The 27,878-nt window shown below is 41.1% G+C and overlaps 1 protein-coding gene across 17 annotated transcripts in view; it reads right to left on the bottom strand.

Moving 5' to 3' along the window:
- Positions 1 to 175: 175 nt before the first annotated feature.
- BAZ2B (bromodomain adjacent to zinc finger domain 2B) overlaps positions 176 to 27,878 on the bottom strand; it is a 260,648-nt gene continuing 232,945 nt past the window's right edge. For 13 of the 17 annotated variants that reach the window (XM_077319933.1, XM_077319936.1, XM_077319937.1 and 10 more), the window contains 12 exons: positions 26,417 to 26,479; positions 23,753 to 23,897; positions 19,564 to 20,234; positions 16,993 to 17,266; positions 16,453 to 16,608; positions 15,861 to 16,021; positions 13,850 to 14,160; positions 13,267 to 13,402; positions 7,519 to 7,665; positions 4,013 to 4,278; positions 2,351 to 2,494; positions 176 to 1,639 (listed from right to left, as the gene is read on the bottom strand). In XM_077319933.1, the coding sequence (XP_077176048.1) occupies positions 1,486 to 1,639; positions 2,351 to 2,494; positions 4,013 to 4,278; positions 7,519 to 7,665; positions 13,267 to 13,402; positions 13,850 to 14,160; positions 15,861 to 16,021; positions 16,453 to 16,608; positions 16,993 to 17,266; positions 19,564 to 20,234; positions 23,753 to 23,897; positions 26,417 to 26,479 (2,628 nt within the window). In that variant the 3' untranslated portion in view covers positions 176 to 1,485. The remainder of the gene's footprint in view (positions 1,640 to 2,350; positions 2,495 to 4,012; positions 4,279 to 7,518; positions 7,666 to 13,266; positions 13,403 to 13,849; positions 14,161 to 15,860; positions 16,022 to 16,452; positions 16,609 to 16,992; positions 17,267 to 19,563; positions 20,235 to 23,752; positions 23,898 to 26,416; positions 26,480 to 27,878) is intronic. The other 4 variants (XM_077319942.1, XM_077319945.1, XM_077319948.1 and 1 more) reach the window with 1 other exon arrangement.

The following is a 27,878-nucleotide window of genomic DNA, read 5'->3' as shown; positions in this document are numbered from 1 at the left end:
GAAAACTATCAAAAAGGTATTTTTGCATACACTGTTTTCTAGATCCTTATGCCTCTATCTCTTACAATATGTATTTTTTTCATTTACAGTTGAAAAACAGAAAAACAAAAACCGGTGGGGTGCAGAATTCTCTTATAGGACAAACACAGAATTAAAATAACAGAGGGAAAAAAACTGGTTTGCAAAACAATCTTTTATTGTATCCGTGCCACACATACTAGTGAAACACTCCTAAAAAAAAAGAATGCTACCTTTTCCACAACTTTTTGTTTTAAATGAAACTTCAAGTACTCTTAAATAGGTACAAAAAAAATCTGGTCTATCTGCCTCCAACAGGCCACCACAACACACAGTAGATAAAACACAGTGGTTACAAATGTCTTTTTGTAATTTTTGTGGCAAGGCAAATGGAGGGAAATGTTTTTTTATGAAAAAATACTGTGTGCGTAGGAAATTGTCACAATTTTTATTCCATATGGATACAAATGATTATACTTGAATTTTGAGGCCCTGGTGGCTTGAAATTATATAACAAAATAGAAAAATGGAAAACTAATATCCCCTACACCCTGTTTTAAAGGCAGGCACTACAAAGATTAAGGAGACTCCACAGTGTTGGTAGAGGATAGTTACTGTACAAGCCATATAGCTATAATTACCTTAAAACTAAAATAAAATGCTACAATCCTTCTAAGGCATAAACAATAATGTCTGCAAACAATATGTACACATCATACATATTTAAAACAAGACTTAATATAAACAATAATGAACAGTATATACATATGTCTCTTTTTCTTCACTGTCTTGAAATACAATTTAACTACACAAGTGATGCAGCAACATATATATAAATGTACTTGTAACTCTACAGTAAAGTTTAATTTTTCGTGCTTATTACAGCACATCAGTGTAAACAGTTTTACTTGGCTTTGTTTTATATTTTAAAACATTCCTTGTTGTATTTTCAAGATTTAAAGCAATTTTTCCCTAATTCTTCCTTTTCACAGAAAACGAAGAGTCTGGATGCTATTTAATCATAAATAATTCATAAAATTAAATACATTTACTAAAAAATAAACTACAAAGTAAAAAAAAATGAAAAATAGATATTTATTGAAAGGGAAAACAGAATCTTTTTCCCCAAGTAGAGCTCTGGTGGTTGAATATTCAGTGCGTTTTGATATATTTTAAATTGCTATTGCACTATAACACCCCTTACTTTTAAATTCTTTGGGTGTACTTCCCTGTTCTACCTAAAATAGTTTGATAAAACACACAAACCAAGAACCAAGGGCTGTGGTTGCCATAGGAGTGAAGCCTTAAGAACTAGTATCACACCTCTGTGATACTTTAAAGGAGAAAATAAAACAGTCATTAGTTATGCATGTGCCTTGTACTTTAATGTAAATACAGTTCACATTGCTGGTCTCATTCATCCTCATTTGAAAAAAAATAAAGAAAACATGTTGGACAGTGATTACTTCAGCTCACTTTGAAAATCTCTGTCCATTTTTTTTCAAAATGTTTCCTCATATTGTGGCCAGCTCGGCCTATGTCAGAATCGTCTTCATTAAATGTTTCACAGTTGTCAAACACCAGCCTGACATCTACAGCAAAGGCTTCAAGATTAGGGTACCTGGAAGAGCAAAGAAGATGCTATTTGGGGGGATACAGAATCAAAAGAGGGGATCTAAAAGTCTTTCAACAGATGAAACACTAGCAGAATGAATTTAAAGCAGTGTACTGAGTATTATTTATTTAATTATTTTTAAGAAGAAAAGTTGGTTCATATACGCCGCTTTTCTCTACCAGGAGGAGTCTCAAAGTGGCTTACAATCGCCTTTCCCTTTCCTCTCCCCACAACAGACACCCTGTGAGAGTCCTGATATTACTGCTCAATCAGAACAGTTTTATCAGTGCTGGCTGCATGTGGGGGAATGGGAAATCAAACCTAGCTCGCCAGATTAGAAGTCCATGCTCCTAAACACTACACCATTTATATTCCGACTTCCTCAATGGGGACCCAAAGCGGCTTACATCATTCTCCTCTCCTCCATTTTATCTGCACAATAACTATGAAGTAGGTTATGCTTAGAGAACATGACTGGCCCAAGGTCGCCTAGCAAGTGTCAATGGCATGAGTGGGAATTCAAAGCTGGGTCAGATATTAGTCCATCATTCTTAACTACTACATCACACTGGCTGTCTGCTGTGTATTTTTGCAGTACTTCTCCACTATGGTCAAACTTAAATACAGCAATCACTAGGCATTAATTTACTAAGAAAAGTTTATTCAATTTACATTGTTTTCTTTTTCTTAACATGGTTTATGTAAGTATTTACTTACTGTCCACTACTTAGTTTCTCTCGAATGGTGGAAAAATCCATGGGTTTTTTAATAACTTTCCGATAACCAGGAACGAGTTTCAAGTTTACAGGAAGTAGGAAAGGCCATGCATCCTCATGAGTTTCCAATTCAGAAAGAATCACACTAAGAAAAATAATTAAATTAATTTCTATGTCGTTTTGTGCTTCTCATAGCATCATTAACTGTGGCTGCTTCTACACAAGGGCCATACACGAACAGCAGGAAACTACCAGATTGACATAATTGTGTGCTCATTATGAGCATGACTTGTGGCATTCCTGGGGATTTCTGCTTTTGATCGAGGGGGAGAAATATATTTACTTCCAGTTTAAAGGGAATGCTGCAGAATGTCTTCAGGGGCACTCATGGGACACTCCCTCAATCATTAGTACGAGGACAGAGCTAAGATGTGCTTTTAAAACCATTTGAAAGAAGACTTGCCGAATGGAATAATCCAAACTAGAAAAATTCAACGAGTTGGCTGGTACAAAATGTAATCTTTTTGGTTATAATTATTCCAATTTATTTTGTAGATATTGGTTTCATATCTATGATATACAAACGTAAACCTGAACGGGTTCCGGATAAACACATTTTTTTTCCTTTTTCAGTAGCCCGTTTTCAAAGTTGTTTTCTTCCTCAGTGGTTTTTATCATATAAATAGTCCCTCAGCCTCAGTGTTTCATGCCATAGAGTAGTGGTCCCTAACCCCCGGTTCAGGGATCAGGACTGGTACGTGGATCAGTCGGTACTGGGCCGCGGCTCCTCCTCCCCGGCTGCTGCCTCGGGGGCTGCCCTGCCACTGCGGCCGGCTCACCTTTGGTGCTCTCCAGGGGCTGCCATGGCTGGGGCTTCCCCTCAGCGTGGCACTGCGCAGCTGCTGCTGGCAGCAACCCCAGCGGGCAGCAGGAAGTCAGGGGCACCGGTGGGAAAGCAAGCGGAGCAGGGGCTCAGGCACCGGTGGAGATGTCCCTCGGAAAAAGACTACCCCCCCGCCCGGGCCTCAGTAAAATTGTCAAGCGTTGACCGGTCTCCGGTGATAAAAAGGTTGGGGACCACTTCCATAGAGCAGTAAAGAAACCTCCATGAAACTCTGAGCCTGAGGGACTATTTATATGATAAAAATCACTGAGGAAAAAAACAACTTTGAAAACAGGCTATTGAAAAAAAAAAAAAAAGTGTTATCCAGAACCCGTTTTGGTTTATGTTTGTACACCATAGATAAGAAGGCAATATATATACAAAATAAATTGGAATAATTATAACCAAAAAGATTACATTTTTGTACCAGCCAATTGGTTGAATTTTTTCTAGTTCAAGACCATTTGAGGCAGCATGATACAAGTAGACTTCCAAGCACTTCAAATGCTGATGCTGTCATTGCAGGGGTGCATTTTCCTTTCCCTGTGAGCAAGCAGCCTGTAATTCTTTATACAAACATCTAGATTCTAAGCATTTTTTGGGTAATAATCCTAACGTCAAATGTCTATGACAAAAGCAGTAAAACAGCCACAGCCACTCATAATGACAGAATTTCTTTATAGGACTCCATGTCCTACACAGTCACGGGGACTACTATGTATAATTTGAAGCTCAGTTTGACTTCCAAATTCAGAATAAGTAAACTAATGTGGGTTGTACCTGCATAAAGCCAGGTCCTTGGATTCATCTTGTTTAACTTTCTTCACAGGGGAAACACTTTCTTGCTTTGATGAGCTAACAGAAACATTTTCATCAGCTTTTCTCTTTTTGGGGTCTGTTTTCCCTTTTTTTATTGAGTTGCTTGTAGTTGCAGAGTCCTCATCCTCCATCTCTACTGTTAAGGGCAATTTCTTGCCTTTCTTATAGTCAGTACTCTTCTTCCCTTTGATTGGATTTTTTTTCACTTTTAAAGTTTGACCACTTGCCTGCAGCAGAAAGAAAAAATTAGAATAAATTAAGGAAAAACGCAAGAGGCAAATTGATGTTGTATCCTCATTGACAAAATGGTTCTGTATTTTCTAGAATGAGATCACCAGTAGTGCTTTTAACAGAAAGATCTAAGAGGCAATTCATAACAAGAGGCAGGGAAACATTTGTCTGTTCAGTGACTTTAACTGCCATTTTCATTGAGGGCAGTGCTTATTAGCCATCCTAGCTTGCCACAAAACTATATGTTGCTATAATGCAGGCACTATGGAGAAGGAACAGGAACATGGGCTTTAGGGCCTTTTGAACAAGATGCTAGGCCACGTGGAGCTCTGCAATGGGAAGCGTTTTCTGCTTCGTCTGCATTTCACATAATGAAAGTCACTGGAAAAGAGAGATAATTACTTAACTGGGATCAATTAGAAAACAATTGGACTGGATCTAAAACACTGCAGGCTAGTGCTCCATTTGTGCATGGAAGCTCAATAGCTCTCCAGCAGCCCCCCACTTCTTCTTGAGAAGCCCAGTCAAAGTCGCAAATTTTCCTTCTATCAGCATGGAAAGAAGCTGATTTCCTTTCTTTAAAAAAAGTGGGACACGAATTCTGGCCTCAAAATCATGTGGAGATTTCAGATATCGTAATATTTATATACCAGTGAAATGATTTTTAGAAACTAACTAATCCATCCTTTTACAAACAAGGCCACTTGAGCGTTCTATAGACAACATTAATCTCCTGTCTTCTCATACTATGCTTGTCTTGAAAAGCTAAAAATTAATCACTGTAATTGCTGTGATGATTCAGCACTGCTCTATCAGCATTAAACAAAAGCTGTAAAATTACAATAAACAACACAGTGTAGCAAATGAAAGTATGACTTCTTAGGACACAGTCTATTTAACAGTTTTACTTTGTTCCATGTCTGAAGAGCACAGCAATTAAATGGACACTGATACAGACTTGTGAGAAGTTGGAAATGAAATGGAGATGAAAAGGGAAAACTGCTAGCGGGACCCATACAGATTACAAAACAAATGTCTGGAGAAAGTAAAAGTGAGATTCTATATGAGAATCTCATATAAAGCACTGTAGTCACTGGAGTATAACTCATTCCATCCCCTTTATTGGCATTCCATAGTTTTACAACGTGTAAGTGAGAAAAAGTCAACCAGCTGGAGAGAGATATAAAGAACAACAGAACAATTGAAATAAGGTACACTAAAAGAGCTTAGTTCCAATTTTTAGAACTTCCACCAAAAGTTTTGCAACCGTGGATGTAATTTCAGGTGAATAATAGCTTAATAAGTATTGAAATGCACCTTCCCCATTTACAAATCCTTTCGAATGCAATAAAGGGAAAAGACGTCCTTCATGAGGAACCTCATGAAGCTGGTTATCTAGAATGTGTTAGGTTGAATCTGGTACGTTTGCCAAGCATAAACATAACATCTCCTGAAATGGAATCTTCTGATATCTCCCAGCTAGCACCTTAAAGGGGACAACATTCATCCTAGCCATCATGACAGCTCTACGCTGGCAAGCATCAAGACTGTAGAAACAGTGGGCCATCTTTCCATGATGAATTTGAAAACCAAATTTGATAGGAAAATATATATGAGGTTGAGCAGGAAAAAGATTTGAATATTCAAGATCTAATAATCTCTGTTTCAACGCTCAAAATATGGCTGATTCATTCGAGAGTAGAAATAAGGTGACTGAAAATCTAATTTGGGCGATTTTTTTACTCAATAACAAAACAAGTTGGCGCAGTAAGAGTCATTTTTTATATGTTGAATTAGATAGCTTGGCCCAGTTCTAAAATGTATTTTAAGCCAGTATTTGAAAGTTATGATCCAGGCCTTAGACCAATTATGCATAGCGGCAGTCCTTGCAGCAGGGTGGCATGCCCCATCACTTCCCGAGTACGCACAGCGGACGGAATCCCCTGACGCACGTGGACTACCCCGATGTAGTGGCATGCCGCTCTCCCACCATCGTGGGGTGAGAGAACACCCCATCCGGCAGCTGTCTTGCCCCTGAGTGCCTCCTCCTCCAACCGGCTTGCCTGTCTGTCCAACGGTCAGCCAATTGCCTTCCACCCCCACCCCTGACCACCCCCTCCTCCTTCCACTTCCCTCCAAGGCTTGAAGGCTGCAGATCCCTGATGCCTGAGAGCTGCCCCTGCCAGTGAGTTCCCTAACAGCTGCCTGCAGTCTTTCCAGGTCCTGGAGGGAGGGCCAATCTAGCACCCATTGTATTCCTGAATGCAACGGGCTTGGCCCCTAGTATTGGATATAAGATTAGGTCAGTAAAATCATGATTGAAGGCAAACTTTCTCTAAATCCTACCCAATGAACACTAAGCAACACACATACAATGTATAGACATTACAGAGGCAGAGCTATCCTATCTCCTGAACAAATGTACCATCATGATAAGATGGAAAAACACAGGCCTGTTTGCAGTATAATTTTTTTTAATTGGTAATTTGTCTCCTATGTTTTGCCCAAAGAAAGTGGACATCTATCAGGCTATGGGATTACATGAAGGTCAAAAGCCGTTACACAAGTAAAAGTAGTCAAGACATAGGTCTTGACTACCTGTGTCTTGACTACTTCTACTTGTGAAACAGCTTTATGTGCTATTGCTGCAAACACAGCTAAGTCAGGGTTCAGAAGGATATGCACTGATCTAAACTGTTTTACCGTTAATTGTCCCAGTCTTATCGATGAAGTTGCATTAAAGCAACATCAAATGGCTTTGTAACCATACAGTCACTGTGTAGGCATCTTGGCCTATTCCTCACATGCTGAATAATACACTTTCAATATGCTTTTGCAGCTGTATTTTCCTGCGCAAAACAGGAAAATCTGCTTCTAAAGTGCACTGAAAATATAGTATCCAATGTGTATAGAATGAATCCTTGTCAGCTGTGCTAAGTAACTTTCACATCCAAGCAATCAGATAGGGATGCTTATGTGAACCAGACATGTTTTTTCCCCATGACACTTTCAAGTCCTCTGCATACGTTGAATATTCTTGAAGTATGCATCTAATAAACATATACATTTGGTTGAATCTCTGTGCAGGACTATATTAATGGTTAATTGCTGGAGACTGAGAAAACATTAAAATGTAATGTTCTGTGAAGCAATATTTGCAACATGTGCAAATGGAAAGCCTGTGTTTTTCAGCTAAATTGCCAAACAATTTGGATTCACATTTCAGTTAGTATTACCTTTGCTATGCAAGCAGGACAAAACCAGTCGCCATCTGGAATTGTATTGATCTTGGGCCTATGGCAGTAAGTGTGACAACCTTTGTCACACCCATCACAGAGCAGCAGCAGTTCTTCATTGTCCCCTTTGCGACATATTTGGCAGTACTACAAGACAAGGGAATTATTTCAGATAAGTATGTCCTTAACATGCACTGGAGGAAATATGCATTTATAATTTAAAAGCTCATATTCAGAGTCTGCAGTTATATGGTACATTTACACTTAATGCAGACTCTCAGAAGAGAAGAAAGAGCAACATTCCTGTCTGTTTCTTTTGTATTTCTTTCTTAAACGCATAGCTGGTGTTCATCTAGAGAGACTGCCTGCTTAGGACTACTTCACATATTACAGCATTCTTACACAAAGGAACTTCCATGAAAGAATTAGTATGAAAGTGTGAAACACATACAGCATGGTGTGGAAAAATGGTATACCCCACTCCCTTTTTGTTCCATGTACAAGCACTGAGGAATGTGCTGGTTGTCATTTCAAAATATGCACATGAGGCAAAAAACAAAAACAGTTCTGCAAAATCATCCTTTGAAGCCTACATGCAGCCTTCAAATTACTGTACAAGTTGGGACCCTGAAAAGACTCACAGAATGGGAAAACAATTAAGAACACTCATCCATCCCCAACTCTGCACTGACAATTCTCAGATGTGTGGCTTTGTTTTCCTCTCATCTCTTTTATTTAACAGGCACTCCTCTGCATTCACTGTTCTGTCTTTTCTAAAGCATATTTATGTTTAATAAAGAAGGTTTTTTAATCCCCCTCCCCTGTTTGGTTAAATTACAAAGTCAATTTTTTCCCCACAAACCTGGGTGTATGTAGAGACCTTCCCTTCAAGCCACAATTTTTATGGCTTTCACCATCTACACAGATAATGAATTTACTCTCCAGTTTACCATGGAATTTACTTGTTAGATATGTTAAATAAAAGTTGCATCTGTGTAGGATTGAGTACTATATGAAGCAGTTCTTAAAAGAAAGACTGACATACTTATGATCTCTAGGACACCAGATCCATGAACTAGCTATCTTTTTTCTGGTAACACTTCCCAAAGCATTTGATCAAATTTGTGTGTGTGTGTGTGTGTGTGTGTGTGTGTGTGTGTATGAGAGAGAGAGAGAGAGAGAGAGAGAAAGAGAGATTAGAAACTGCTGTAAGGATTTGGAGGAGTAGAGAGCCCATATACACACTCAGATTTATACATCATGTATTGATGAAATGTTAATGAAACAATTAAAGTTATGATCATCCCTAAAACCAAACTACACCAAAAACTAACATCAGCTGGGGAAGGGGGAACAACCTTGACTAATAAAGCAGTGCCACTGGGGGACAACCAAGAAAGAAATTATCTATTAATTAAAAGCTTGTTTAATGGTTTTAAATCTTAATTTATGGCCTGAAGATGGTCAGAAAAGAGGGCCTGGTAAAGTGAAAAGAAAAGGATTTTCAAAGTTCAGATGCTCCTACTGAGAAAGCCCTATCCTTCATAGCAATCCACCTTCTGACCAAAGTTAGGGGAACATGAAACAGGGCCTGCAATAATAATGATCTGGACAGAAGGTCCTTCAGGTATTCTTATTCCTGATGATAAAATACTTTAAGGATTAAAACAACCTTGAATTAGATCCAGAAATGGCCAGGCAACTGTGAAACTCCTTAAGAACTGGTGCAATATGCTGCATATTCTGAGATAACTGAAGTTTCTAAACAATCTTCATGGTTCTAAACAATCTTCAAGGTCAGCATAAGGTAAAAATGCATAATATGAAAACTGGACACTGCTTGTTTGGGGGGGAATTAAATTAGGGTGGAATGCAGTAAATGATATTTTTCTCAGAACGCACAACTCGCCTAGAAGATGTAACGGCCACCAAAAATGCAATTTTGAATAACAGATGTCTGAATGTACAAGTTATCATAGGTATGCCTCTTAAGTTTGGACAAAAGAGGTTCCAAGAGAGAACCATGCTTTTAGAAGAAGGGTGGACATGGATCATCCCTTTAAAAACATTTAATAATACTCTGGGAAGACACCGAACCATATTAACTGTCAATATGAAATAAAGAGATAGCAGACCAGATAACAGAAGTTTAAGGTGTAAAACATATGCCAAAATGCCAGGAATTGAGGCTGATGTGGGAAGAAAGCTGTGATGTTCAGTATTAGGAACAACCCCCCCCCCCACTTAACATAAGACCATCTCATTCCTCATAGATGATATTATTGCCTGAAGGGATGAACTCTCCATAGATTCAGTTTTGGAGATACTGGCTATGGCAAAGTATTCTAATGCCAACTCAAGATCCAATGATCTAGGGGGTGCACTATCATTTGGGCAGTAGATGAGTAAGGTTGCCAACTGCAGGTTTAGAAATACCTGGAGATTTGAGGGTGGAGTGTGGGAGGGTGGGCTTTAGGGAGGAATCTCATATAATGCCATAAATGTTATCTTCCAAAAACAGCCATTATCTCCAGGAACAGTGGAATATGGGATTTAAATAAATAAATAATATGCAATCTGTCATCTGGAGATTAGTGGAAATTCCTGGAGGTCTCTAGTCCACACCTGGAAGATGCATGAATCATGGCTGATGTAGCCAGTAAGATGCTGCTAGCATGCCACTGTCTCAGTCCATTATTAGATTCCACATCACAGTAGGGGCAGAAAAGCATACATAGCAGCCTACTTAGCTTCCCACTTCTTAGTTATAAGGTAAAATCCAAGGATCCTCTCTGTATCCTTCCTCTGTCTTAGTACAGGGGAGGGAACTTTCCAGAACCAATTCTGAACCACTGTGCCTCCTCTCTCTGCAGAAATGTTCATGCCCCAGGAAATGTATGGCTCTGAGGAAAATGTCCACAGTTCTGATGCTACAGTACACAGGCTGCAAGATGCTGGTCCATGTGGTTTGTTTACATCTGTTGCTACCAACACAACCCTGATAAGTAGAGTCCATGCGAGGACATTTCATACTGCAATGTAAATTAACATGCAGTCTCTAATGTTTCCAAGTTCAAGCACAACTGACTTTTACAGGAAGCTCTTCTGTCCTGAAGGGGTCACTATAGTAGTGAGAACTTGCTGATGGAGAGGCATTCTTCTTAATAGATATATCTTGTCTGTCCACCAGACATGAAATTAGGATTAGCGCCAGAATGGTGAAAACCATACAGTGGTAATCCCAAGCAAACTGGAAAAGGCTGAAAGCAGTGACTGTAGATGTGCACATGAAAACATGCAGTTTAAAGACATGCATATGAGATGACTGCAATTCTAAATACCATTAGTCCAAGAAGACACAGGCTGCAACATGGGTTTAACAGCAAAGATTGTATAAACTCTTGTCTTGTAGAAAGAAGATGCAATCTATAGTAGCTATGAGAATAGCTCAGATAAAATGGAGCTTACATTATGGGCATAATGGCTGATTTCTCTGGGTTGATGCCCAGACCCAAAGATTAAAGGAGCGTAAAAGTGGTATATATGTTGGAGTTGGTATTCAACAAGCAATGCATTGTCAAAGAATGGGAAGCTTATGATATTTTGTAATTTGAAGAGAACTAACTGCTAGACATTTTGTGAAAACTTTTAGAGTTGGTGCCAACCACCAAAGAAAGACATTTTCTATACTTTGGCCTGATAGTAATGTTCCTGAACTACTGGGCAAACTGTGTTCCAGTTTTCAGGAGTAGAAGGATATTTGATAGGGAGACCATCCTGTTTTTGTTTTGTTTGGGTTTTTTGTGCAAGAAAAATTGGTACCTCTCAGAATGATTATAGATGGTAGTGCTCCATTTAATTTTGTGAGGTGTCTTATCTTGTTGCTAGTGACAGGGATAGTGTGGACTAGAATGAGCTCTATCTTTTACAGGCATGGGAGGGGGAAAAGGCACAGCCCAGGTTCAGCCAACCAACTTGTCTGAGGATTTGGGATAGCTCTTGGTATTAACAGTCCCATCAAAGTTCAGCAAAGGGACTACTGAAGGAAACTTTCACTGTTCGTTAGGATATATCTTATGTGGCTTTTCTCCTCAGCAGGAACCCAAAACTATACTGTGTGTGTTTGTTTACTAGAAGATGCTTTAGGATGCTTAGGGCTGATCCTGCGTTGAGCAGGGGGTTGGACTAGATGGCCTGTACGGCCCCTTCCAACTCTATGATTCTATGATTCTAAGAGCTAATGCTAGAAAGGCAAAAACTAATGCTAGAAAGGCTAATCTGGCATTGAGCAGTGTTGGACTAGATGGCCTCTATGATTCTATGAAAACTGAGGTACATTCTAAGTGAGCAATAAAATGGCAGTTTGGAATGAGTAGGGCAGGATGGCACTTGCCTCTGTACTCAGGCCATGAATAAAAAGGCAAAACTCTCCTGCAGGAGCAGGTTTCGTAAACCAGCTTTGGGGGCTCGAGTTTTTAGAACTTTCTTGGTCATGGCAAAAGGAGAAGGGAGGGGAAGATGGAATGTGAAGTCCCCTATTTTATCCTTGCATCAATCCTTGAAGTATGTTAGACTGAGAGAGAGTGATTTGGAGTGTCCAAAGTCACTCACAGTGCAATCCTAAACACAGTTACATCCTTGTAAGCCCACTGGCTTCTATAGACTTAGAAGAGTGCTCCTCTGTTTAACATTGCACTGCCAGTAGGTTTCATAGCTAGTGGGGATTTGAACCTGGCCCCCCTTTGTCTGAGTTGGGCACTCTAATCACTGAGAAGAAAAACATGAACTATCATAGAATAAGTTCTTCACAATATAGCTGCCTTTGGGAATGTAGCAGAATCTGCTTGATTGTACCTTATACTCACTTTGGAAATACCATAAATATATATGATATTTGATAATACCACTGAAAACTCATTTCAAGGAAAGGAATAGAAAGGAAGATACTTTTGTCAGAGCCTACAGCACAGATATAATATACAGGTAACGAATGGGTCAGAACAACGGGTATAAAGAAAATCTGGAAGTTCAAAAAAGCATAACAGTAGGAAAAAGAGTTAGTTATTTCAGCAATAACATATTCATAGTTTAAATGTTAGCATTTCCCCACTGAATGCTATAGTATAAAAAAGCTTAATTTTCAGAAATCTGATGCCCAGGATTCATGCAAAATCATGCAAAATATGCAATTAACACAGCAGTGCTTGTTAATTTGTCATTTCTATGCGGACATGGACATTTCAGCCTATGCGCTTGTACAGTTGTCCAATCTGCATGTACAGCTGTATTAAGTGGACATGCAAAGAAGCCATGCACATCTTTTTAAGCATGTGCTTTGCATCTTATCTTTCTGAAAAAGCCTTTAATTGCAGTCTTTGACACTGAATTCCCATAACAATGACACAGGAAGGGTCTCCCCCCCCCCCCCGTTTGTACAGTGTCCTTCCCCAGAGAAGCCTAAAATTACCCATTTTGTTTGTTTGTTTGCTTATTTTAGGGGGAGGAAAGGAATACTATGGTCAAAATATACCAGTAAGAAGGGCTATTTCTCATAAGAAAGTTCAGAATACTGAATCTGGTAAAAACCCCTCAAACTTTATGCTAACCAATGTGTAAAAAAACAAAAAAAAAGAGTACAAAGTTCAGTTTTCTAATTTTCAAGAGGCAGAAACGAAAGATACACTATCAGTTGAGGTGTCTGAAAGGAGGAAAATAGGATACAGAAAAAAATCAGTTCACAACACTTACAACTTTCATAATAGATTTTTCCCATGCTATTGATTTCTGTAACTGCTGAATGCACAGAGCTACCTGTGCAGCACTGCGGGCTTCTGACAATGCCCTTCTCCATACCCTTAGCCCTGGAGCAATATCCTCTTCCATTCTGCATTGAAATATAGAGAAATTAAGCAGGTCACATCCATTTTCATCAATTTCTGAACGTGGAACAATCATTGTCACATTGAAAGCCAAGCAATGACAAAAAAAACAACAACAACAACACAAAAAACATACACAGCCAAGTGAGGGTAATAAGGGCTGAAGCAACTAAATTTGATGTAGTGCACAGACTGCGGCTACGTGCCTCAAAAGCTCAGTCACAACCAGTTAAATGTAAGATAAAAATTTTTTTTGCGGGATTAACATAAGTAACGGAAAAGAAAATAACAAGACAAAACGAAGCCTTTACAAAGCACCATGCATAAATAACGTGACCCGTGTGGATCAGAAGACACACAAGAAGGTACGTAGATAAAAAACACACAATAGAAAATAGGCTCCAATTAGCAAAGAAGCACAATAATTTTTCAAGTTAATCTCAATAACCTACCCGTCACCATCACCACTAACGGATGGTGCAGGAGCAGGGACAGTAACTGTGCCCACATTATCCAGTTTGATCTGAATGGTGGTACTTAAGGGGCTCTTCAGATACCTTCGCTCTATGTTCCGCTCCAAGTCAGCAAGTCTGGTTACTGCTATATCTAGAGGGTTGTCACTCTTCCGCTCTAGAGTACCGCTACTGCCTTCTTCTCCACCAGCACCGTCACCGTCTCGCTTCTTATGCAATTTAGTAACTGACTTATGTTCATAATATACCAGGTCTTCCCTTTCCGATGCTGGCTCAGGGCACATCCAACCCTACATTTTAATAGAAAGGTTTGCACAGGTTTGTTTGCTACTGTAAACAACATTTGGACAGCGGGCTTTGAGTTAGCCCCTTGAGAAGACCAAAGAGTGTGTAGGCCTCTCTTTCCCATACCACTTGGATTCAGTAGTAATAAGCATTTAAGCTATGAGTTTTGTAGAAACAACATTGAAATCTCCCCCAGAGTGTTTTTGCAGATGGAAGAAGTCCCATCGGCAGAATGACTTTCTCACCCTTTTCCACTGGAGCCTGTGCAAGTCTCTATTATTAGTTCAAAGATAGGTGGGTTCCCAAAACCCATGCTGCTTTCTCCTTAATACAATAGATTCTTGAGTACCACTTATCCTTCCCCTGTTATTCCTGAAGTTTATTGTGGAGGGGATGAAGTAGGAAAGAGAATTCTGGGGAAAACAAGCCCCCCCCTCCCCCACTGTTTGCAGGACCAGAAGTTCCTTTCTGTTTGTATCCTTTATTCTACTTGTTAATTTAATCCAGTTTTTAAAAAAATCCACTGATCATCTCCAAAAGACCACTAAGAACCACCACTACTTTTTTGTTTTTTGGCAACAAATGATCATTGTCAAAGCAGCTGGAGGGTAACGGTTGCCATGGTGAACTTGGTGAAACAGAAAGCGGTGCTATAGATATACCTGAGGGCTGGCTCTCTTTCATCCAGTAGGATTTTTGGGTCTAGATTTTTGGGACAAGTGGTTTGTCATGTGACTCCCATTTGAGGGAAAAAAGCAACCCAAAAGACTCCAGAGATGTACCTTAGAACTGTGGGGGACACATTTGGTCTACACACATAGAGCAAAGGTCCACGACCTTTTTCAGCCTTTGGAATGTCTGAAATTCCGACAGTGCTTGTGAGGCACAGGCACCAAACAGCTGCAGGAGGAGGCAGAACCAGCCACACCAAGACTACTGTCTCAGCTTATTTCCAGTTACACAGCAAAGATCTTTGTGTTGAGGTGGGAGCTGCTGCCAAATCAACATTTAAAAAAAAACCCGTGCAGCCAATCAAATCTCCAGTGCCTAATCAGAATTCTGGCTGGGAAACCCCCTAACCAGCACAAACCGCTTTCTAAAAACACTCGGCAGGCACCAGTAAAGGTGTTGGAGGGTGCCATCGTATCCACGAGCACCACGCTGGGGACCACTGCTTTAGATCACATCATCACATTCAGGACTCCTTTAACGACTGCTAGAGGCACCCAATTCATTGGAGCAGAGACATGACAATGCAGAATGTGGTGATGCCACGCTCCGCGGTTCTTTTGCTAGAGGTTAATTATGACATGTTCAGTACCATATCCCCTATAACCTCTAGTTGGGTGGGTTGCAATCCAGATTCTCATTTCTTCTCTGAAGATCTAACCAGAGCACCATGCCTACTGTCTACTTTGTATAAAGATCTCTCATTTTCTTAAGGAAAGGATTTATTCATTTCAACCTAGGCAATACTACTACACTTATGAAACCATGTTGGCTTTCTCCCCACTCAGGACTTTATTGAGAAGGGCCTTATCATTAACTGTGAAAGAACCACTGTTAACACCCTTGAGTTAGAATTCTTGCAATAACATTACTGAACAGACAAATTGAATGAAATGTTTGTTTGTCTTAAAGGTGCCACTAGACTCAAACTTTATTACTGAGTAGAATTGTTGACGTTTACTACAGCACATTTTACCTTGATTTGCAAACTGGCAGATGCCACTCTTCTTTCTAAGTCTTCTACCTGCTGAAGAATAGCAATATCCATCTCCATGGCTTGCTCTTCTGTGGACCAGTTCTCCACAATATCTCGTGTTACCTGGTTTTCATCATTTTCATGTACTTCAATAATTGCAGCTGTATTTGGGAATCAGATTGAGTTACTTTAGTACAACTTTCAATTTAACCAGACTTTGCAAGGTCAGGAGTGCTATTCTTGGGTGAGATATAATATTACAGTGAGGTCAAAGATGATGAACTTTTAAACAACAATTCAGAACAAAACAGTATTTTGTAGCCTCTGAGTGAAATCAGTAAAGAAGTTTGGCATTTAAGAGGCTCCAGTTAGCTGGAAAAAAATGCATCCATATGTGTATGAATGCAACAGTACTTGTATTTTTCTAGCTTCAAACAAAATCTGGGAAGTCATTAATTCTTAAAAGACTCTTCTGGGGGAAAATGTATTGACATGGCATGTTGGCTCATAGATGGTATTCTTGAAAAACTGCTACTTTCTAGTTGTCCTTAAGCCACTGGAGTCAGGTGTGTGTGACATGTCAGTTACATACCATCTTTATTCTTGAGGCAGGCTACAGTAATATAATCCATATGCTTTTGTATTTGCTTCTGTAAGGCCTTTTCTCTAATTCCCCTGAGATGTAATACTTTAAGCAAAGTTTTTAGATCCTCTGGGTCAACGATTCTCCACCAGCCAAACTGCATCTCTGAATCAAAACAGTGAGATTTTTTTTTAAAGACACACTTGAAAAACATTAATATAAACAATAAAATCTCTGGCCTGTGTCCAGAACCTGCTTTATTGGTACGGAGAAGAAATAACAATGCAGCTGACAGTGCATGGTTATTTTCCTTTCCTTCTATTTATTCCTTGTATCAAAGCCTCTTTGATAAGGGAAATAAATACAAGGCCACTTGCTTCTTAAGAGAAATCAGTTGTATAGATCTCAGGTTCTCTTCAGGATATTTGAAAAAGATATTCTGGTTACTAAATTCAAATCCAAGCACTGATAGCCGAAATTCTAAAATTAAAAATGACTCCCCCGACCCGACCCGACCCCCCAGCCTTGTTGCAAGGAAGTGATACTTACCTTCTGGAATGGGCTTTGGACTAGGATAATCAACTGGTTTGGCTACTTCAACCACTGTACAAGGTGTAGAAGTTTGTTTCTCTACTTGTGGCACTGGTGATTCACATTTACTAGCTGGAGCACTGGGTGTCAAGAATGAATTGCCATTTCCCTCAGACAATCCTAGCCCTGACCCCATGGGAGGCATGGGAGATGAAAATGGAAGATTTGATGTTATTACTCCAGTAGGCCATCCACAGAACTGAAGTCCCATTACAGGCAATCCTGTCTTCATCTGCGAGATCAAAAGTGGATTAAAAAAATGCATCATCATTAGTCCTACTACAGCACTCTAAGGAAAGCTGAAACCACAAGACAATACTTTCAAACATATAAAACATGTCAGAACTCTGGGTTAGTAAACAGCTTTAAAAGTTATGACAACTGACCAAAATGAAGGATTTTGTTAGGTTTTAAAAAATATTTATTCTTGAATTTATAACCCACCAGTCCCACAGGCAGCTCATGGTGGGTAACAACATTAGGCCCAACAAAACCCCATTAAAACCCTTCCATACAAACAACCACACATTCTGGCAGCAGTAGAAACTCTCCCCTCCACCTTGTCCTGCTCCAACCCCACCTAGGGTATGAGGGTTAACCTAGGGTATGAGGGTTTGAGCTCAGCCTGGGGAGGGGCTCATGATCTTCCTTGCCCTGGCCTAACCAAAGATCTGGTGGAAAAGCTGCGTCTTGCAGGCCCTGTGTAACTGACAGCTCCATCTTAGCTCTCCCGGGAGCTCATTCTACCAGGTCAGGGCCAGAACCAAAAATTCCCTAGCCCTGGATGAGGCCAGGTGAACTTCCCTTAGGCCAGGAATCTCCAAAAGATTAGCGCTCGCAGAACAAAGGGCCCTGTGGAGGGCATAAGGCGGCAAGTGGTCCCTCAAGGATGCATGGCCCAGGAAGGTTTTCCATCATGGTACCATATGAAACAGGGATCAACAATAGGGTTATCCACATCAAGGATGGAGAGCTCCCAAATTACAATTGATCTCCAGAACGGAGATCAGTCCCCCTGGGGTAAAAAATAGCTGCTTTGGACGGTGGACTCCATGATGTTATATCCTGATTTGCTCCTCCTCCTCCCCAGACCCCACTGTCCCCAGGCTTCCTTCCCCAAATCTCCAGGAATTCTCAACCTGCAATGGGCCACCCTAGTCAGCAACCTTTTATAATTAAACAGCAAACTATCAAAATACAGAGTAAGAGATCAACAAAAAGCCAGTGCAAGAAAGTCAATTTACGTACGTGAAAATGTACAGCTTAACTTTGCTGATAATTGACATGCTGATTAATATGCCATAAAATTTCCACAGCCCACACAGTAGTTGTTGTGAGTTCCTTATTTGGAAGGACCCACATATGATATTTCACAGTAAGTATATCCAGGAACACCCTGCAAGATTATTTTAGAGCACTGTGCGTGGCTGCTGGCCTCCTCTATCATTTCCTGTTCTCTAAAATATCTCTTAAGAAGCCGTTTCATCCCATCAGAATATTTTAGTACACCACTTTTTACTACTGAAAGTGGCTTACAATCGCCTCCCCTTCCTCACAACAAACACCCTATGAGGTAGGTGAGGCTGGGAGAGCCCTGAGAGATCTGTGACTGGCCCAAGGTCACCCATTTGGCTGCAGGTGGAGGAGTGGGGCATCAGACTGAGTTCTCCAGATTAGACACTGCCATTCTTGACTACTACACCAAGCTGGCTCTCCAGATAAACACTTCATGTTTAATCTATGGTTGTCAAGGTGTCCTTGATTTTTAAGTGACTCTGGAAAGGGAAAACAGATCTGAAGAAGATGAACTCCTGCTATTGCTCTGAAAAGCCTGCCACTTGTAAATTTCAGAACAACGGATGGGCCAGATGGCCAATTTTGAACACAGTCTACATCCTCCTGAACACCCCTTGCAGTCTTATGTGTATGATTTTAGCAGGAAGAATATATTAAACTCGTTTCAAATCACTTTAGATAATGTAATATAACAGCCAACTTGCCAGAGCCAGCATGGTGTAGTGGTAAGAATATCATACTAGGGATTGAGGTTTGAATCCCTAGTGTGTTGTGGAAGCTCCCTGGGTGACCTTGAGCTACTCACCCTCAATTAGCCTGATCTGCCTCACCCAGTTCCAGTCCCCCCAATCAGGGCCCAGAGAGGCTGACTTTCATTTAATCCTCACAACAATTCTCTGAGGTAAATGACAGGCTTGAGATCACCCAGTGAACTTCCATGGCAGAGCAGTTATTTGAATTTAGGTTTTCCAGGTCCTCGTATGACACTCTAATCTGATAAAATGGAGCATGGGAGCATGATGTCATAAACTACTTTGGATTCCTATGAGGCAGGGCATAAAGATCAAAATAATGATAATGTCAAACCATTTAGAACCTAAGGTAGAGTTCCATCATTTTAAAACCTATACCTTGATGGGCTGTCTATGCATCTCAAAAATGAAGGAAGAAAGAAAGACATGGGTACAAAGAAAACAACATTGGACTCTTCTAAAAATATAATGGGATACGAACCTGAAGAGGTGATAATGTGAAAGGACTCAGTCCCATTGGGCTTGGCGAAGAGGCAGAACCAACCAGCGGAGATGGGACAGGTGAAGGCGACTTGGATGGAGGATGAGAGTGAGGAGTGAGTGAAGATGCGGCGGCAGCCGGTAGGTCCGTATGGGTCACCGATGTGTCATCACAAGGAGTCCTGGGCAGAAGACTGAACCACTGCCTGCTCTTTTCCGTAAGAGTCTTTAACAGCTGGTCATTTGAAATCAATGGAGAACTGTAAAACTTCCCTGGCCCACCAGCGAGAGGGTTGAAGAGGTTATTTGGATCGGACTTTTCGCCACCGCTTTGTGATACAGAGGGCTGGTGGCTACAGAGTGAGGTTTTAGAGCTGTTTTGATAAGATAATGAGCACCCATTGGCAGCACTGCCATTGGCTTTCTGGGATATGATGTCAGTCTCGGGAGGCATTTTTGCCACCTCCAGCAGCTTGCTCAGCTTTGAAAAAGAGCCAGGTTTTTGCAGGAACAGATTTGTGCTGTCTTTCTCTTTGAGATCTTCTTTCTGATCACACTGACTTGGGCTTAAACAGCTTATTTTTTCCTCAGAAGTTTCAAACATCTCTTCTTTGACGTGAATGCTTTTGGCCTTTTTCAGTTTCTCTTTTTCTTTTGCAATTTCTTCCAGACCTGAGGGCACATAAATACACACATGTGGCAACCTAACAAGCACTTAATGGAGCATGTTATGAGAGGACCAATCACCACCCCCATGCACATATGTGCTCAAGGTTTAGAAAATATACCTGTGGGAAGAGATAGTTGGATTCTCCAAGCTGTGAAAGGAAAGAGATCACTGAATTGATCTTTCTCCATTTCGCTTGCAACCTCCAGTGCCTCCCCCAAAGTAAGGATGACCCACATGAACAGAGTAGGATGTTGGGGGGGGGGAAAGGAGGGATGCTACAGAAAGAAAGGGGAAATGGCAAAGATAACCCCCTGCTTCCTGTAGTAGAACTTGACTTTTATAAGCTCACGCAGGAGATTTCCCCCTCAAACTGAAGCTTTCCCTATGCTGCCCCCCCTGTTCACAATATGTCTTCCAACCCTCAGGATTAGAAGGTGCAAGAGGCTACAGAAGAGAGGGAGAGAGAAGGAGGAGACATCTACAAATGATTCAACAGATTTGCTCAGACACTTAAACCAACAAGCATAAGGGACTGAAGGAAACACAATTAGCTTTGTTTAGGAGAAAAATATGAAATCAGCTTTTTGACAATGTTTTTGGTTTGGAGTAAAAAAGCCATTCTATACACTACCTAGAATGAGGAGACACACTGAAGTAGAAGCATTCTGCCTTGAGGTGGACCCTCCATTTCTGAATGCTGTCCCACTTCAAAAGAAATCTCATTGCATAAACTGAGAACACTGAGGAGAGGGCAATGTTAAACTTTTCTCTCTAGTTTATTGAATAAATAGAAGGCTATTTTATTCCTATGGAAGCTTAAAAAAAACTAAGCACATACATCATACTTGTGCTCAGAACTGGCACAATCTGGAATTTCACCTAACTTTGCCCTGTCATCTCATCTCATTCTACATAATGCATAACTCCTATTGTCGGACTGGAATTCTGCTCTTAGGGGATGGGAGACCCTCCCTCAGAAACAGTATAAGGAGTCTGAGTTCTGCAGAAGAAGGATGCTGCAGTACAAATAAGCTTTTGTATGCGATAATCTAATGTTACTAAAAAGTGTCTAGTCTTCAACAACGTCCTAATTCATGTAATTAATTAATCAATATATTTATGCCCTACTTTTGCAGCCAGATTGGCTCCCAAAGCAGCTTAAAGTTGAAAGCTATCACAATTTTAATTAAAGTCAGATGCAGATGCAGAGTTCCACTGGGTTTCTGTTTTTCCCCTATGCCATGAAGGAATCTGCATCAAATAATGCAGTATTTCCTAGGCAGAATACTGAAAAGCTGTGCTTGCCAATTGTTGGGGTAAAGATAGAGGGAAGCATACCAATTTTAATCCTCCATTGTAGACTGCATTGTATAACTTTTGGTGGTTTTAAAAAGCTGGGCCCTCTGCTGTCCCTGCCTTTTGATAAGGATTCCCATCTAGAAGGGAGCTCTCCACAGATGTGAAGCAATTAATTTAAATTTGACTTGATTTGATTTAATAAAATTAGGACTTTTAATTTTTTAAAAATTTGTGGTCACTGAGAATATCTGGTCAGCATAGGAACTATAAATCTGTATATATAGGCAAACACTGCCTTCATCCAGTACAAGTAACACAGTTACATGTGTCTAATTCTGCTGAAATGTGGGTAGGGAGTTGCAACAAAATGCATATACAGTTGAAAATTATTCACTGCAGATGACCAATGACTTGGATCACTCCCCAAATTACTGCTGATGGGAAAATTTCCATCAGCAGACCATGACATTATTGCCTACCACTGCAGCCCAAAACGCCCTCTCCCAATGCTACTCCTGGGGGACAGGAGACCCCCCCATGAACATTAGGGGGGGAGGAATAGCTGAAGAAGAAAAGAACTAGCAAAATCAGCTTCACTAACATCAGAGGGAATCAACCTAACAATTTGTACTTCTTGTTACAGGGAGGCATTGTGGCTCAGTGGTAGAACATCTGCTTGACATGCAGAGGGCTCCAGGTTAAAAACCCAGCCTCTCCAGTTAAAAGGATCAGGTAGGAGGTGAGGTGAAAGTCCTCTGCCTGAAACATTGGAGAGTTACTGCCAGTCTGAGTACACAATAATGATTCTGGTGGATCAAGGCTCTGATTCAGCATAAGGCAGTTTCATGTGCTCAAGAAGACCTGTGTGTCCAAGATGCTTCCATGTACAGACCACCTTTTCTCTCAGCTGTGGTACTTAAATTTGACGAAATGCAAACCATCAGAACAATATTAGCCACCAGTTTAAAGAGCAAAGGTTTTCTCTTTCAGAGAAGACGGAAGAGTTCCTGTTTTAACTCAGTTCCCACATTTTCTTTTCCTCAAGGCCTATTAGGATGTGTCAACAAAAATTATTTAAAAATTGTCACAAAGAACAAAGGAAAACAGACAGCAGCCGAGACGGGAGAGGACTTCAGGGACAGCAAGTGCTCTGCATGGCAGTCATTTGTTTGCTTAGTTTCCGCATCACTTAGTGCAGCTGCATAATTGCAGATAAGTGGAGGTCAGTGATTATGGTTGTGACTGCTAGCACCTCCACGGATGTTTGTACTTTCTGCAGAAACTGAATTAATTTCCATAAAGGGGGGGGGGACAGCAGTGCGCTAGTTTTCAGTTTATTCTTCTCAGAAATTTTGGAAATGTTCATCTTTGTGGTGATGTCACGTTTGGACATTAGTAACAGAGTTCAGGAAAACGGTGATCTCACAAAGTTGAACATTGCTGTGCAGTATATTCATCTTTATCCCCTACTGCAGTAGGGGATACATACTAATCCACGTACTAATTATTGTACCTAACAGAGAGACCATTTCCATATTAGGTTGCTGAGAACTAAGGATGTCATTTAGAAGAAAAGTTGGCTTTTATACTCCACTTTTCAGTGCCCAAAGGAGTATCAAAGCAGCATACAATTGCTTTCCCTTCCTCTCCCTACAACAGACACCCTGTAAGGTAGGTGAGGCTGAGAGAGCTTCTGACAGGACTGCTCTGTGAGAACAGCACTATCAGGGCTGTGATGAGCCCAAGGTCACCCAGCTGGCAGCATGTGGAAGAGCGGGGAATCAAATGCGGGTCACCAGATTAATAGCCACTGCTCTTAACCACTACCCCATGCTGGCTCTAAAGAAGTCCCTTCCCCTGCCCAATGTCCCTTGTGGTATCTGCCCAGGTGACCCCATGAGAATCATTGTCCCCTGAAAGTACAAAGGGCTTGCAAAAAGGCCACAGAAACTATCCTAGCCTGCCAGTGTTAACCCCAGTGCTTCACTCTGCAATCCAGAGAAGGCCCCCCATTAGACCCAGAAGTATTCCATTCTAAGGTCAGCAATCTTTCCTAACACATCATCCAGGGATTATCCTCGCCCATTCATTATTGAAATAACTTCTCGACAGCAAAAACAAAACAACAAAAAAACTCACCCCTCCCCAAAACACCCGCCAAGCTCCCAAGCTTGTGAGAAGCCTATAAATGACCGAACCATTCCTATGACTACCTCATTACCTTCTCCGCTTTCCATGCCTTCAACAAAAATACCCCCACATTGCGGCAGAATCCAATATCGACGTCTGTAACGATCCTGGCCAAACATCATTGAACGTAAGGAGTGAGAAGCTTCAAATAACTTTCTTCTGTATTGGTTCTGTTGCTGTTTGGTTGTAAAGAAACGCATTGTCATAATGTGCTTTATCACCTTCTCCCCTCAATTTCTCCTTCATTATTTATTGATCGGTTAGATTTCTATCCTGTTCCATCATAGGGACTGCCGGCATCTTACAGCAATTCTTCCAAATGGATTAAATGGCTTGAAACTGGTTTTTCTTTTTAAGGCCAGATTAGTAAATATGACTTTTTATAGACACAAAATAGAAAACCGGCACAATTAAAAAACAAACAAACACTAACACAAAACCCTTAAAAACCTAATGCTAAGGCAAGCAGTAGCTGGAGATTCAATGGAGACTTTCTAGACATATTGGTTGTTTCAGAAGAAATGCCTCGGTTCTCTCTGCCCATACCCTTGAGACAAAGAGCCAGACTGGTTATAAAATATCACAGCTGATGGATTTGAGCCACCTTAAACACTTCATTTTCTCTTAAAAGATACATTCCGCAATGCTGCCTCCTGTATTTTTTGGTACCAGATTTGCAGGGGAGAAAGAGATCAATAGTTCCCATTGCACAACAAGAAATGAAATCTTATCAATGACACAACAGAGCAAATTGCATACGTAGCGATAAACTAGCCAAGACATAAAAGATATTATAGCTTCTGATGGGAAATTAATGAGATATTCCACATGGCTTTGAGAGAAAATCATCGGCGGTATTATCTCTCAGAGAAACACACAAACACAAGCGTAAATTTAGGCCATGCCATCACACTTGCGCTGTGTTGATGTGTCGTCATGATTTTGGCTACTACTGAAGTGAGAGGATCGAAACGGCAAGAAATCATTGCGCACTGCAATGACTGACAAGGGGCAATCACCTGTCAGTAGAATACATGAGCTGGAAGCAAGATGCATCGCAAAAGGCAGCCCACTTGAGTTTACCAGCTCCAGGTTGGAACATTTCTAGAGAACTAGAGGTGGAGCCCAGGGAGCAGCTACTTTCACCAGAGGAATTGATCAGTAGTTCAGAGATACACTGTAATTCTGGGAGCTCTCCAGGCCCCACCTGGAGGTTGACAACCTGACTTGAGAAGGATGGTGCATTTAATCCTGTCAATGTGCAGGCAAGCAGAGCTTTTGGGGGTGGGTGGGGGGAACAATAGAGAATTTTATGAAAGAGGCATAGTTGAAACTGGACTTCAAATAGCTGTCCCATTTCCTAACAAACTACCTATTACTAGGGGTTTTTGTTTGGCTAATCCAAGCTGAAATAAGTCAGATTGATTGACTGATTGATTGATATTTTTTTTCTGGCCACCAAAATGGCTGACCTAAAAATATTTTCCGGATTTTTTGGGACTGCTTGATAGCCACAGTTAAGGAGTTTAAAGGAACCGAGATCCCTTTAAATGCTTTTGGACTCCATTCACCCCAAACCTTGACTTCACAGCTTGAATTGGAGAGGGCATTTAAATGGATCTCCATCCCTTAAAATGCCTTGGAATCAGAGTTCACTCCAAGCTGATGTTGCGGCCTGGAGTGAAGTCTGACGTGCAGAGGATGGCGGGAGAGGAAGAACTCTCTGGCCTTGGAGGAATTAAAAGAACCTCCTAACTCAGCTGATCCAACTCTTGAGTCGCGCTGTAGGCAGCTGGGAGCTGCTGGTCTCCTTGAACATTTTGGAGAGGGTGCATTCAGAAAGGTGGGAGCCGATTCAAAACAGTTTATCTGGCTTTGATTGATTTGCTGCTGCTATTCAGGGTGAGCAGTTTCTCTCTTTCCTCCCCTCACCACACCACAATCACGCATCTTTCTGACTTGAAAGATCCTGATGAGCCACTGCAGGTAGTCTCCTCCTGGCATCTTCTGAGACTTTGAAAAATACAAGTTTTTAAATTCCCAATGAAATGAATTGGCAGAAATCTCACACACACACACGCATGTGGGCACACATCCCTTCCTTTGATTTGATTTCACTGGTTTTGACCAGGTTCTCTCTTGCGCATCCATGCATTCACATGCCAAATGCATCAAAGGCCGGTTTTGAATTGGCTCCCACCTTTCCGAATGCATCCTCTCCAAAGCAAACAAGAAAACCAGCAACTCCCAGGTGGCTGCAGCATGACTTAAGAGTTGGACCGGTTAGGTTAAATTCCCAAGCAGCGTTTATAGTTTTTTAAGTCTAGTGACTTCAGCATACTAAGAAAGGTATATGTCTGTTGAGAACTGCACTGTAAGTCAGATCATCTGCTGCGGGGAAAAGCTATTTGGATGAAGAGCTGAACTCCTGCACTCCTATGATTTTTCCAAGGTTCAGCACCCCTTGAAGCAAAAAAGTCAAAATGGCACAACCATCTCTTTCCTTGTCCTTCCCCAGAAACGGAAGCCCTTTTGTTGCTTTGCTTCAGTTGTAAACCTGGCCTGCTACAGGAAGTCCAATAAATCTGATGAATACTAAAGCACCCATTTAAGAACATTTTTGGGGAAATAAACAACAATCTAGATTAGCACATACTTAAATAAAAAGGATATAGATATGATAGAGGCATCTCACCTTAGTCAACTTGTCAATTTGTTTCTCTAGTTCCTCCACACTTGCTGTCTGGTCCCCATCATCCTACCACCAATAAACAAAATGCAGTGGTTGCATTATTCTCCAGAAGTTAATCAGGCTCCTTATACATTATTAAAGTTATCACAACTTAATGCCTTGTAAATTAATAAAACACAGCAAAAGTCATGTGTTTGTTGTGGAATTTGGAACCCAGACATTTTTTCATCCAAGCAGTCCAAACTCAGATTCATTTAACTAAGCACAAGGACAGAAACCAAACAGAGCTATTCCAAGATACAAAGACCTCCCAGCTCACTGGCCTGCAGTACCCCCCTTACAAGTAGTTTGCCCCTCAGCTACACACTATGACTGTTGACCAGGATTAAGGATGGTATTCTGTATGCAGGGGCTTGACAGCTTCTTTTCCTCTTTATTTAAAAGTGTATCAATTCTCTGCCAGTAGGCTTGCAAGCACCCACCCCCATTGAATTTATTTCCCACTGCTGTTGGGCCAACAGTGTGATGTTACTTCCCAAAAACTCTAGAAGTGCCACCTGTCTACTTTAGGAGCCACTAGAAACTCTATCCCCCTTCAAGGATCGCTGCCTTGTTGTGGCAAGGGGGCTTGCGTAGTTCAGTGAAGCTATGAGCTATACCGTGCAGGGCCACCCAAGACGGACAGGTCATAGCTGAGAGCTCTGACAAAAGGTGATCCACTGGAGAAGGAAATGGCAAACCACTCCAGTATCTTTGCCATGAAAACTCTATGGACAGTTCCAATAGGCATAACGATATGACGCCGGAAGATGAGCCCCTCAGGTCGGAAGGTGTCCAATATGCTACTGGGGATGAGCAGACGGCTAGTACGAGTAGCGCCAGAATGAATGAAGCGACTGGGCCAAAGCCGAAAGGACGCTCAGTTGTGGAAGTAACTGGTGGTGAAAAGACAGTCCGATGCTGTAAAGATTTTTATTCCATAGGAACCTGGAACGTCAGATCCATGAATCAAGGTTAGCTGGACGTCGTCAAACAAGAAATGACAAGACTGAACATCGACATTTTAGGAATCAGTGAACTAAAATGGACAGGAATGGGTGAATTTAATTCAGATGACCATCAGGTATACTACTGTGGACAAGAATCTCGCAGAAGAAACGGAGTAGCCTTCATAATCAATAAGAGAGTAGGAAAAGCAGTCTTGGGATACAATCCCCAGAATGATCTCAGTTCGAATCCAAGGCAAACCATTCAACATCACAGTGATCCAGGTCTATGCCCCAACCACTGCTGCTGAAGAGGATGAAGTTGATCAGTTCTATGAAGCCCTACAACACCTTCTAGAAGCAACGCCAAAAAATGATGTGCTTATCATCATGGGGGATTGGAATGCTAAAGTAGGAAGCCAAAAGATAACCGGGATAACAGGCAGGTTTGGCCTTGGAGTACAAAATGAAGCAGGGCA

Source organism: Paroedura picta, chromosome 2 (assembly GCF_049243985.1).
Source record: "Paroedura picta isolate Pp20150507F chromosome 2, Ppicta_v3.0, whole genome shotgun sequence".
Taxonomy (NCBI): domain Eukaryota; kingdom Metazoa; phylum Chordata; class Lepidosauria; order Squamata; family Gekkonidae; genus Paroedura; species Paroedura picta.
The sequence above is the reverse complement of the archived record's forward strand: the minus strand, read 5'-3'. Positions and strand labels throughout refer to the sequence as shown.